The 11,912-nt window shown below is 31.0% G+C and overlaps 2 protein-coding genes across 5 annotated transcripts in view; one reads left to right on the forward strand and one right to left on the reverse strand.

The window, feature by feature from the left end:
• The window catches only part of LOC141449962 (sialin-like), a 69,526-nt gene extending 59,517 nt beyond the window's left edge, over positions 1–10,009 (forward strand). For all 4 annotated transcript variants that reach the window (XM_074119942.1, XM_074119940.1, XM_074119939.1 and 1 more), the window contains exons 4-10: positions 1,734–1,846; positions 2,274–2,411; positions 3,566–3,770; positions 5,504–5,648; positions 5,722–5,836; positions 6,965–7,124; positions 9,764–10,009. In XM_074119942.1, coding sequence (XP_073976043.1) covers positions 1,734–1,846; positions 2,274–2,411; positions 3,566–3,770; positions 5,504–5,648; positions 5,722–5,836; positions 6,965–7,120 — 872 coding nt within the window. In that variant the 3' untranslated portion in view covers positions 7,121–7,124; positions 9,764–10,009. The remainder of the gene's footprint in view (positions 1–1,733; positions 1,847–2,273; positions 2,412–3,565; positions 3,771–5,503; positions 5,649–5,721; positions 5,837–6,964; positions 7,125–9,763) is intronic.
• LOC141449959 (uncharacterized) lies at positions 8,174–11,802 on the reverse strand. The gene is made up of 6 exons (XM_074119937.1): positions 11,668–11,802; positions 11,503–11,592; positions 11,316–11,429; positions 10,489–10,590; positions 9,756–9,873; positions 8,174–9,512 (listed from the first exon to the last, which is right to left on the reverse strand). The coding sequence occupies exons 1-6, from the start codon at positions 11,724–11,726 to the stop codon at positions 8,556–8,558; spliced, it is 1,440 nt and encodes a 479-aa protein (XP_073976038.1). The 5' UTR covers positions 11,727–11,802; the 3' UTR covers positions 8,174–8,555.
• Positions 11,803–11,912: the final 110 nt, after the last annotated feature.

An 11,912-nucleotide genomic window follows, 5' to 3' on the forward strand; every position in this document is an offset into this window, starting at 1 on the left:
GTATGCATTTTATAGTTATTTTTTATTACGTTTTGTAATGTACATCCTCTTCTTTCATGAAAAATATTAGGAAGTGTCTTCGGAAAGTTGTGAGCATTAATTTGTTAACATTTAAGGAAAAAAAGTAAAGTAAAGGTAAGGCCTATTTTTTCAAGCGAGCTTTACGTCCAATTGCCAAAATAGGTGTTGTATACGGAAGCGAAGCAGACATACTTCACTATAAATTTCTATTTAAACCAATAAATCAAATCCAAAGCCTAGACCAGGAATCGAACCAATTATCACAATACTTTTAGCTTTGCAGACCTCGCCTCTATCAGCTCGGATAGCGTGGCGCTTACGATAATGGAATTGTTTTGAAAGTCTAGATTACGGTTCAGTACGGTTTTTGAATGCAAATTGTCAACATTACGACTTTTTTCTCTTAATAATGTTCAGATAGAAGTTCTGTTTGTAAATTAATGTTTTATAACAAGAAAGCCGTGGGATTGATGTCACTAAAGAATCTCCTTCAGCAAGTACATAGTTAATTTACTTAGATCAGGTTCAACAATTCGCTGCGAATGTTATTTATTGTCTCCACATCGTAGTATCATCAAGTACAGTAATTATTTTGGAGGATTGTTGAGCACACCTGACTAATACAGTTCACTAATTTTGGTGATTAACCTGTACGATTCAGAAATTTGTCATTATACATTTTCTGAAGTTTTCTAAACAGCCGAAATGTTACTTTATATCAAAAATATAAATAAACCTACTAGTTTTTTGAATCTCAAAGTGTGTTTGAGTCAGTTGGTAGGTCAGATGTGTACACTGTATAGAGAAGCGTTCCGAGAATACTATCTTGGGGTACATCAGCCCGTGCTAGAGAGTAGTTGGGAGAGGCAGATCCACAACTAATCTTAAAGAAACGGTCGGTAAGAAATGATTGTATAATTAAGTAATAATTATTGAAAAGACGGTGTTAGTAATTTATTTTTAACTATACTGTTGGATTTTAATCTAAGAAAGGAATTTCGTTTCGCTTTTCATATGAATAGAATATTTTTTATTTGGCAAATAAAACATTATTTTTTTTTTATTTAAGTTTTGAATTCGGACTTTTTTCCATTTATTTAAAGTTATAAGTTAGTACAAGTTCTTGACTAGTTGTTTATAATACTATTCTTCGAGGACTCTTGAGTTTGGTCCATAGAAATAAACAATTCTTTGTGCTTAAAATTAGTTTTTTATATTGACCGAAATTTTATTTTTATATTGAACTCAATGGTCCTTAAAAAGCAACATTTGAAATTATAAGTACAGGTCTTTATTTCTTTATGTGCTTTAACATCCTACCCATGTTGTAATAGACTAAAGTGGAATAGTGGTAATGATAGTGTTCTGTACTTAATCGTTCCTGTTATATTTTGAAAGAGTATTTACTTTTCGTTCTTTTCACGCATTAACATTCTTTTTCTTCCTGCAACAGGCGTATTTAGCTGCCCTTTTTACTCAACGATTGTTAACCTTCTTTCCCTGCTTTTTTCAGCGTGCGCCATGTGCTATTTTTGTCATTAATGATTCAAGCACTGAAATTTGTCGATATATAATATATATTTCAGAGGAAGACAAAGTATGATCGGTTATAACAATTTCTTGCTTTTTTTAAACTTAATTTTAAGAATGAAATATGAATTTTGATTTAAATTTCGGACTTTGCTTAGGGTACATTACTGCTTTTGTTGCAGGACTTCCCACGATTTTCCACATTTTTGCACATAGCGTTCCTATCGAGGAACGTTCAAGAGCTTTTGGTTACCTCGTAGCTGCAGGGTCTGTTGGGCAGACAGTGGCTTCATTGGTAAGGATACACTTTGTTAACATGATTATGTTTTAAACTTCCAAAAATATTTTTTTGACAAACTTGATTGAAAATTAGGATTGCTGGAGATATACTTTGGCCAATTACCAATGAACTTAAATTGGTTAAAAAGTGCTTATCAGTTTAAACTTTTAATTAAACAGTAGCTTTCTTTTTTGTTCTGGAGAGTAGGACAGACTTATCTTTTTAAACCAAACAAATCTGTGGTTCATTTCCAACTGGTCGAGAATAAAGACTACATCTTCCTACAGTTATGAAAACAATTGAGATATTACCAGAGAACATTTATTGAGATGTAAAATGATTATTAAATGATAAAATTGATATGTCAGATAGAAGAATTGTTTGTATAATTTTTGCAATTTATATTATTACTATTGGCTAATTCGAACATGTTTGTTACTAGATCTGCCCTCATCTTGCCTGGCAGACTGGATTCTATCTCTTTGGAACTTTAGGAATCGTATGGGTATTAATATGGGTAGTGTTGTACCAAGGAAACAGGGCTTTAGATAAGGAAGAATTACCGCTCTATGTGCCGAAAGTAGGTAACGCTTTTACAATTTTTTTTCATTACTGATTTTTTTTTTTTTTTTTAAAAAAAGTCTGATTTTATGAACTTTAAGCAAAAGATGTTTGTGGTTGTGTCAAATTTTCGCAAATGAGTTTTCATTGCCAAGTATGTTAGCAAATGTAGAAATTTCTTAAAAACGAAAATCCCCTGGAGACTAAAACGTATTTTGTTTGCATATCCTATCTGGGTTCAAATGAAAGTAAGCGATGAAAATCTCTCAGCCGGTTAGAGGTATTTTACTTTTAATTCCATTCGTATTTTTTTTTTCATCAATCCAGAACACCAGCTGTTAGCTAGAGAAAGGATACAATTAATGTGGTTGATTGAAGGAAAAAGTATTAGCTGCATTTTATGTAATATATGGTTAAAAAAGTAAAGTAATCGCCTCTTTTTACGGGCGGGGCTTAACGTCCATTTACCATTTAACAACTCATTTAGCTGTTTTCAAACTTATCCACTTAAATAGAAGGCTATAACTTGTTTGAATTTTTTTCCACCCAGAAAAATTCATTGTTCATTTTAACAAGTTGCCTCAGTAGCAAGCAATTAGCTAAGAAAATTAACTTTGGTATTGGGTTCCGATTCCAGTTTCAGGGGAGTTCTGAGGAAGGCCACTAAAATGTTAGCCATTTTAATTAATTGTATAACGTACCACCTATGTGATATTGGGAAAATGAAATGTGTAGTTAATACTCCTAGTTGGAAGAAAATTGCCAACCTATTACTTGAACTTCTTTTAAATGATCGTAAACGACTATTTCAAACACGGATATTGTTTAAAGTTCTATTCATCAAAATTAATTGTCAGGGAACGCCCTGGTTTCTGCAGAATTACTCTTAATAAATTGAACCAACATTGGAAGTAAACTAACAAATTTGAGAACTGCAGTAACTAGTAAGAGAAAGTGGTTGAAGTGTTCATTGAAGATTTTTTCATCTTCAAAGGTATTTAATGTCATGTTATGTCATCTTCACTGTTAATCTCAACTAAATGTTGATGTCCTCTTATAGTAATGTATATCAGTACCACTTCTATAAATTTAATTATAATTGAAATGTTCATTAATATCTTATATGTTTCTTCAGCTGCTATTTCAAGTTAGTAAGATAATAAATAATTACAGGTTACGAATCCAAATGTTATGTGGTGTGAATTTGTGAGTCATTGGGCATTATGGGCTATTTACTTAGCACATTTTGCCATGAATTGGTCAAATTATATAATAATGCAATGGCTTCCAACGTATTTAGCCAGAAATTTGGGTGCTAATAAGGAGAGCATCAGTTTTACTGCTGTACCGTACGTCATTAATTCTCTTTTTGGAATATGTAAGTTTGCCTTTTATTTATTTTTATTTTTTAAATTAATGATTATCTAAAGAAATGGTTATTTGTGAAATAACAGAGACTTTATTATAGTGAGATTTGGTGTTGCACTGTCCAGAAATAACGTACTATCCTCCTTCTTCCTCCTCATTGTCTTAAAGTATGCATTGCTTTACAAAATTAGGATTTTAAATCGAAAATAAATAAATTGGAGAGTTCATCTAAAAACCCTCCAACGGGACGATGTTCCGTTTAATTTACTTATTACAAAGTGCATCAGTTAAGGTTAGCATTACAATATCGATTATTTTGAGGAACTATGTACTGATTTTGGATTCGCTTTTGGAAAGACTAGTGAAATAATGGAACATGGTTGCAACATGTTTCTTTGCTTTTCTTTTTTTTTTTTCTTTCTGATATGCTGATTTACGTGCTTCTATGGCCAATTTTAAATTGATTTTCATTGGGTGTATTTTGTAAGAGAATTACATAAAAAAAACATGCCTTTTACAGAATAAGAAGATATTAAGTCTTAATTAAATGTTCTTCATTTAAGTTATTTTTAATATTTTAAAATTTTTAATTTTAATACTAATGAGTTTGTGGAACAATAAGTGAAAAAGATCTATTATTTATTGGATAAAAGCATTAGTTTCTACTACAGATCAATTGATAATAGAAACTTTAGTGCAACCTTTCCGCAATTTCTGAAAGTGAAATTGGCCTATCATATTCCAATCTCTATACTTGTCTTTTTTTATTTCACTTGGCTTTTTAGGATATTGTGATATTATTTTTGGCTAATCCGAAATTGATAAAAAAGCTAATTACTGAAAGAATTTCAGAAACTTTTAGTATTTTAGATCCCGACAACATAAGTGAACCCAGAAAGCTGTTGGTGTTGTGCTTTATCGGCACAATCGTTGCAGGAGTTTTGTCTTATTTAGAAGTTGATCTTGTTTTCTCGACCCAACATCATTCTTTATTGTATGAACGCTTACCTCCAACGAATCCTCTTTCCTGTAGCTTCTACTGCATCTGTCTTCATAAACCTATCAAGGGACTGTTTGTTCACTCGCTCCGTGCAGATACTTATCACGCACAACTTTCTGCGTTTTCTGGAAGGCCCAAGTGACTCTTTCTTACAAAACGGATATAATTTCTAACTCGACGATACTGTGCCACAAATCGATCAAAAAAACTATGTGTTTCAGAGTTATGCAGAAATATGCTGCAATCATTGCTTATTCTATCAGCCGAATAAGAACATATGTCGTTGAACGTTTTGTCTTGTGATTTTTACTACCTAAAAATAAACTTATTATGGAAACTTTTTCTGCTCTTTCATTTGATTCTAAACAGTTGCTTCGCTGACTCATTTTTGGATGATTGCTCCAAAAGCAAGACGCTCTCCTCTTGTGAACATGTGTCTGTTTGGTTGGGTTGACCTGAATCCTACAATAAAATTTAGTTTTTATTGTAGTTGCCGATTTAATTTGTTCTGTATCGCCCGCACAAGCTAAGAACTGTCCCTGTTGGACATAAACTCTGCCTCCTGGAGGTATGCTCACTTTTCCTCCTTCAGACCATTTCTGATCACATTAAAATATCCTACTCAACAATAACCCAATAAAAATTAAGATTTTTTTTTTTATCTTAGTTCGTTATTGGTGTGTAAAGTAAGATTAAAAATATAAGTTACCTTAAGATCTCCATCATTGGTTTTTTATGTCCAGTGTCAGGACATTTTGCTGATAAACTAATAAGCCGAAAATGGAGTGTCCTTTCTGTCAGAAGATTGATGACCGGCATTGGCCTTATTGGACCTGGTATTTTTCTATTAGCGTTTTGTGCAGTTGACAATCTTTTGGCAGCTGTAGTGTAAGTATGAAATGTCATTATAACCCTAAATTTTTCTTTTTAATTGCTGTTCAATTATTATTAAATATTGCAGGTTTGTTTCAATCTCCATGGGCCTTTGTGTATGTAATTCAGCTGGTCATCTTAGTAATCATGCGGATATTGCTCCGAACCATGCTGGTGTTACGTTTGCAATATCTAACACACTGGTAAGTCAAAATTAAAAATTTAATGAATTAATAATTTGCCGCTGAATTTACACAAAAGTGGATACGCTAATAACTACTACATTTGTTTTTGCAAGGTTGTTTTATTTCATTCTTGACGTTTCAATATTTTCGGCCATCTTAAGTGTTTACTTAATTCTGATGACAATCCAATCCGGACAGAATGAAAGAAAAAAAAATTAGATATAAATAAGTTTATTGGCAGGTTCACTACTTTTCGATTAGGTTACAACAGGCAACTTCAATCGGTTTAGAAGTTTTCCTCATTAAATAACTTATATTTTCTATTCACTTCCTCTTGTAAGGAGGTGCATTCATGAGTTTCACTGGAAAAATCCGTTTTAAGGACCCTTGAATAGGAAAAACCGGTTTTTACAAATAGGTTTGTATTTTTGTGAGTGCTTCTATTATAGTATGTGTGAGTTTAGAGTAATAGAAAAAAAAGAAGAAAAAATGCAGAAATCTCGAAATCATACCTTTTTTTTTTTTTTAAAAAAAAAAAAAAACATAGTGCATAGAGTTGCTTGCATAAATTTTATTTGGAAAGAAATCAAACTATCATTTCAGTGTAAGATAGTGTCTCCGTCAGTGTAAGTATGAGTACAGTGGTGCTTTCAGATTTGAAGAAATCAGCCACCGAGATTTTATTAGTTTTTACCTATTTTTCGAAAACGGCTCTAATTATTTTATTTAAACTATTTACGCACTACATAGTTATACGTTCATTACTTTTATTTAAAACATTTTTCTGATAAACGACATTTTAGGCACTTACAGGGGATATTGATGGTTTCGCTTGTTCCTAAAGTGCCGCTTTAATGTAATTTATGGGTCTATCACTTGTGTACTGGAGATTGAATATTTGCCAAATAAAGTTCCAAATTTGAAGCATGATGAGTAAAAGTGCCATTTTTCTCAATAGTTTTTTATTTTTCAAGTATTTTTATATGGTTTAATGTAAATGAACATGTAGGAAATTTAAGTATATAGAATGTGGTAGAGAAATTTGTTTGCACCAAATTTTCATTTATTTCGTTGATCTTTGAAATGATTTTATTTTTATTTTTTGTAAAGAACCTTTTATAATTTGATAAATAATATACCTTGTAGGCAACAATACCAGGAATACTTTGTGGACCACTTACTGCAGAGTTAGTCACTGCATCTCATGGAAGATGGTTTCCTGTTTTTGTGATCGCTGCCAGCATCAATTTTACCTCAGCTATAATTTATTGTAGTCAAAGTTCTGCTTCGCAAGTACTCTGACAATGTAAGTACTACTGATGACCATATAAATTCATAGAAGAAGCTGATTTCTTGGCAATGCCAAAGTACTGTTAGACTAGTATTGCTGTGTACTAAGTTCCTCGTACTTCTCTCTGATGCCTCTTTAGGATTAGAGAGTTGAATATGTTAACGTAAAAACTCATAAATTCAAAGGTTTCCTAAAAATTAATTAACGTATTTAATAAAATTAATATATTTTAAAGTGTACATGACATCTAGTTCCTATTCCTCTAAATGCTGTTTATATTTAATATGTAATTTATATTGAATAGCAAGGAATCCTCCGGGACTATTTTCTATTCGAAAGAACCCTAATTTTAAAGATTACTTTGAAAGCCAAACCTAACAATTTTTAAATTAACATTGTTATTGATTCAATTGAAACTTAAAAAAAAAACCTTGCGAATTTAATTATGCTATCTCCAACAAGTGACTCATATCTCATATCGCAAACTTGTGATTCTATAGCAATCATATTGATTGTAAGAGTCCACCTGTCATAGTTTGCAATAAATCCCTGCGGATCACCCGGAAGAAACATTTCAAGTGGTCAACATGCCACATAAATAAAAAAGATTAAGGCCATATTTATATAGCATGGGCCTCGAGCTCATGATCCGGAATGGATATTGGCGGGATTTCTAGGAGGTGGGACGTCTTATTTTCATTTGCTTGCAGAAGCTTATGGTGGTTCTAAATTAACTACCTCTCCAGCCCAAAAGCTCAAAGGTGTGGGTCCGTCGGAATAGTCGCCAGATTTGCGGAACTGTGTCCTTGTCCAGAGGATGCTTAAATTAAGTACGACATCTCTGAGAGGAAACCTATCTCTAGAAACTAGTTCCTACTAGTTCTTCCTTTCCACACTAAGTCATAGAAATAGAAGATACTTGGACATAGGTAGAGTACTACTTCTCGCCGATAACTTTAGTATATATTTAATAATTTGCTAATATAGAATTTTCACTCGAAATTGTGGTAATGCCCAAATGTTTTAATTGAAAGTTTATTAGTTGGACTACATAGTGATCCTATAGGTTTTATTCTAAATTTCAGTTATGTAACTAACTTTCTATTATTTTTGATCAAGGAAGATGTATCATAGGTTCCTAAACTTAATTTCACAATTTACTAATGTTTGAAGTGCGAATTATTCAACATTGGCATTAATTATGTAACTTCTTCATTATATCGGTAATTTTTTTTTTTTACAAAAAACTGTTTTTTTGTTTTTGTTTTCTCATTTTATAATTTATATAAAAAGTATATTTTGATATTTTTTAAACATTTTAATAAATAGTATTTTTTGTTCATTTGTTTTTTAGCTCAATTAACAAAGTACTTATTAGTTTTGTATTAGATCTAAAATCATTGCCTCATTTAAAGGTGTTAAGAGAAAGTACATCATTTGGTTTATTCATTTGTATTTACTAGTATTATTATTGAACATTACAGGTCTAGTTGCCGGCAAGAATTCATTTATATTGAATACGGTGTTGCTTGTGTTTTTGAATCGACGGGATATTCGCAGAGAGAGCTCCTTCAGTGCTGATAATGTATTGTCTTTGTCTAGACCTTTCGATATGCCTTTAATTGCTGGGAGACAATTTTTTTTCTCTATCTTGGGTCCTGGTCGAGGAAGTGCTATGGGATGTGGATTTCTCCCAGGGTTCTCTTTATGGATTGTCATTTTATTTGATATAGGACTTAAGTATCCGTTTTTGTTGTAAGAATTAAGGTTTAACAATTTTTCTTCTAATACTAAATGTGTAATTCTTTTTTTGTTAGCTTTATTAGAAGAAACGCACTTTGTGGTGCTATTTCCTCGATCAAAAATTAATGTATTTATCGATGTAGTTGGTTCCTTTTTATTGCTGTTCTTATTTTTACTGAATATCTGAGAAATATTCTTCATTTTAATGTTGTCTTTTAAATTATGATCGAACAAGGGTAATGTTTTTCCAACATCCAAGATTTTTATTGGTAGAGGTTTTCTTTTGGGAAAGATTTTTTTAGACATGATATTATCTCTCCTGTTAACATGGACAGTACCTAAGGAGGATGTTTTTAAATATTTTGAACTTGATGATTTACCAGCAGAAGAGCTTAAACATATCTCTTCTTTCCGCTCGCATTTTTCATATGGTTTTTTTTGTATGTGATGAATATTTTCTCGATATCGTTTTCTTTGTTCTATAGTGTTGGCTCTTTGATTCACATTTATAATCGTAAATTTTGAGAAATTTTTGGTACTTTTATTGATTGGTATTTCTTTAAGAGTAGAAGGTTTTGTTGAATCAATAAAATGGTTCTTGATCATCACTGCTCTATTTTCCCTTGCGATCTCTAAGTTATTGTAGTTGAATTCGATATACTGAAACAGAGAATAGTGACAATAATGTGAAACACTGCTTGGCATAAGTGTTAATGAAGGATGCTTAGTAATAATCGAATTACAATATTTATTTCAAACCAATGTTGTTTGCAGTGTGTTAAGGTGGTCAATATTTCGTTTTCATACTCAGTAATAGTACTTTATTTACATTTAATAAAATTGAACATCAGTTATTATTTATCATAAGTTTTTTTAGTTGATAAATTCTATAATTAATTATACCTTTGCAGAGCACGGTGAAGGATGAATCTTCCCTCTCGTATGAGGACGATCAACGCGACTAAGTGCTACAGAGATTGCCTGATCTACCTGTTTTAGATCTATCTTCTTTTTCCTGCAACTGAATTAATTATCCACTTTTATTATTTCAATTAAACAAGTGGTAAAATATTAGTGATTGAATTTTGTAATATTCTTGTAAGGAGATTTGTACAGTGCATTAAATTTAAATATTGTAAATATATAAATAGTTGTTATATATTTATATATAAAATATATATTTATTCCTAAAAATTTAATTCAAACGAATAATTTTATTCTTTTGTTTTGGGAATGGTTTTAGTTACAAATTACCTATCGTTGCTGGTGTTTTATTATAGCAATTAAAATTTTACAAGGTAGTAGTAATAATGGATTTTTCAAAATTAAGTCTGAATTGCCAAGTACCTGATAGTAAATAGCACATCAGTGAGTGACATTGCTTATTGTGTAGTGAAAAGTGGATGGGTCAAGTGGTACTGCTATATTTATTTAGTTAATGTTTTCAAAATTGTCAAACAAAAAAGGCCAATAAAGTCGATTATTTCATCTAAAATGTTTCGACCGTACTCTCTCAATTTCTAGTAAGTTACGGTGTTTTTGAAACTTATTGCTAGTTTCATATTAGTTTGGATTAAATCTGTAAAATTTACTTCAAGAATTGATTTATAATAATGAAATTTCCAACTATCAATACCTGGTATATTTTAGTTCCGTGTATGCTTGTATAGCCTCATTAGGAGCAGCATGATGACAGAAAACTTTGTTAAGTTCTTTTTTAGGAGCTCGTGTAACTTTTCTAAAAAATGTATTTGAGATATTAAATTTTACTAAAATTCTTATGATTTACTTCAACATTTGCAATTATATAAGATCTAGCAAGAAAATCAAACTATAAACAAGAATCTAACAAATATATGTAATATTTTTCGAATGTCTTCAATATAACATCTTCATGATAATTAACCAATTGGGTCGGATATTATTTTATTTTTTTCCTAACTTTTTTTTTTAAGGAAAATCAAAATCTAGAACAAACATGACTGCAAGAGGACTTGAAGTAAGTAGTCATTTATTTATAATCTAGTATAGAAGAAATGTTGGTTATTTTGGGTTATTTTCTGTAATTTTAGGTATTGAAGTATTTTTGAAGTGATTGCTAACTGCTTTCCAAATCCATTTTTATGTTGTACTGCACTTCACGTTAACGCTTAATTCATAATATAATTAAACAGTTAATTAGGTTCGGAGTCAGAAATAATCGTAGAATTTTTCGTGTGCATATTTTTGTGTCCAACGACAGTTTTAAAGAATTTTGTACTGAATTTATTTTAGTTAGTATTCGCTTATAGGTTTTAGTCAATGTTTAACAGCATATTAAAATATCCAGGAGTAAACCTACTCTTGAACTCCATCCAAGACCATCTAATGAACAAAACCATTACGAAAAAATTCACGATTCATTGAATTAAACTGAATATTGTCTTACAGAAACGAATTTATATTTTCAAAATTAGTACCTACTTTGCAGCTGAATTTTGTGTAGATTGTTTATCCTTTATTTCTTTCTTCGACGAATTGAACAACTGAATTGTTGGCCTCAGGAAACTTGTCGCGTAACCGTTTTCTGACTTTTGACTGGAAACGAGATTAGAAAGTTGAAAACATAAGCTAGTCTGAAATGTATTGTATCTAATTTAGAATGGATTACCGTTTAATGTTTTTGAGTTGGTTAGGTGGAACACGACAGTGCGGATCAGATTGTTCACAGACATTAAGTATGCACCATTTTGCTAACTCCCTGTGAATAAATTGTGGGTAATGAAATTATTTATTTGACAAACTAATATTCATCTTAAGAGAAGGAATTTTTCACCTAAAATATTTTCTCCTATCAAATTCTAATTCGTCTATGAATTCTATTTTTTCACCCATATGTGTATGAAATCACTATTTTTTATGTTTGAATTGCTAATAATTTTTTTATTTGTTGATATTGCGTGATGTAATAAAAAAAGGTTTAAATTTAAAAAACCCGCCATTGTTGTGTGCTATAACTTGGATGTGAATTCTGAGTTGCTGAATCTATATATGTAACAGTGGCACATCCTGACGTCATTT

Source organism: Rhodnius prolixus, unplaced genomic scaffold (assembly GCF_049639745.1).
Source record: "Rhodnius prolixus isolate KJV_2025 unplaced genomic scaffold, Rpr scaffold_2, whole genome shotgun sequence".
Classification (NCBI taxonomy): Eukaryota; Metazoa; Arthropoda; class Insecta; order Hemiptera; family Reduviidae; genus Rhodnius; species Rhodnius prolixus.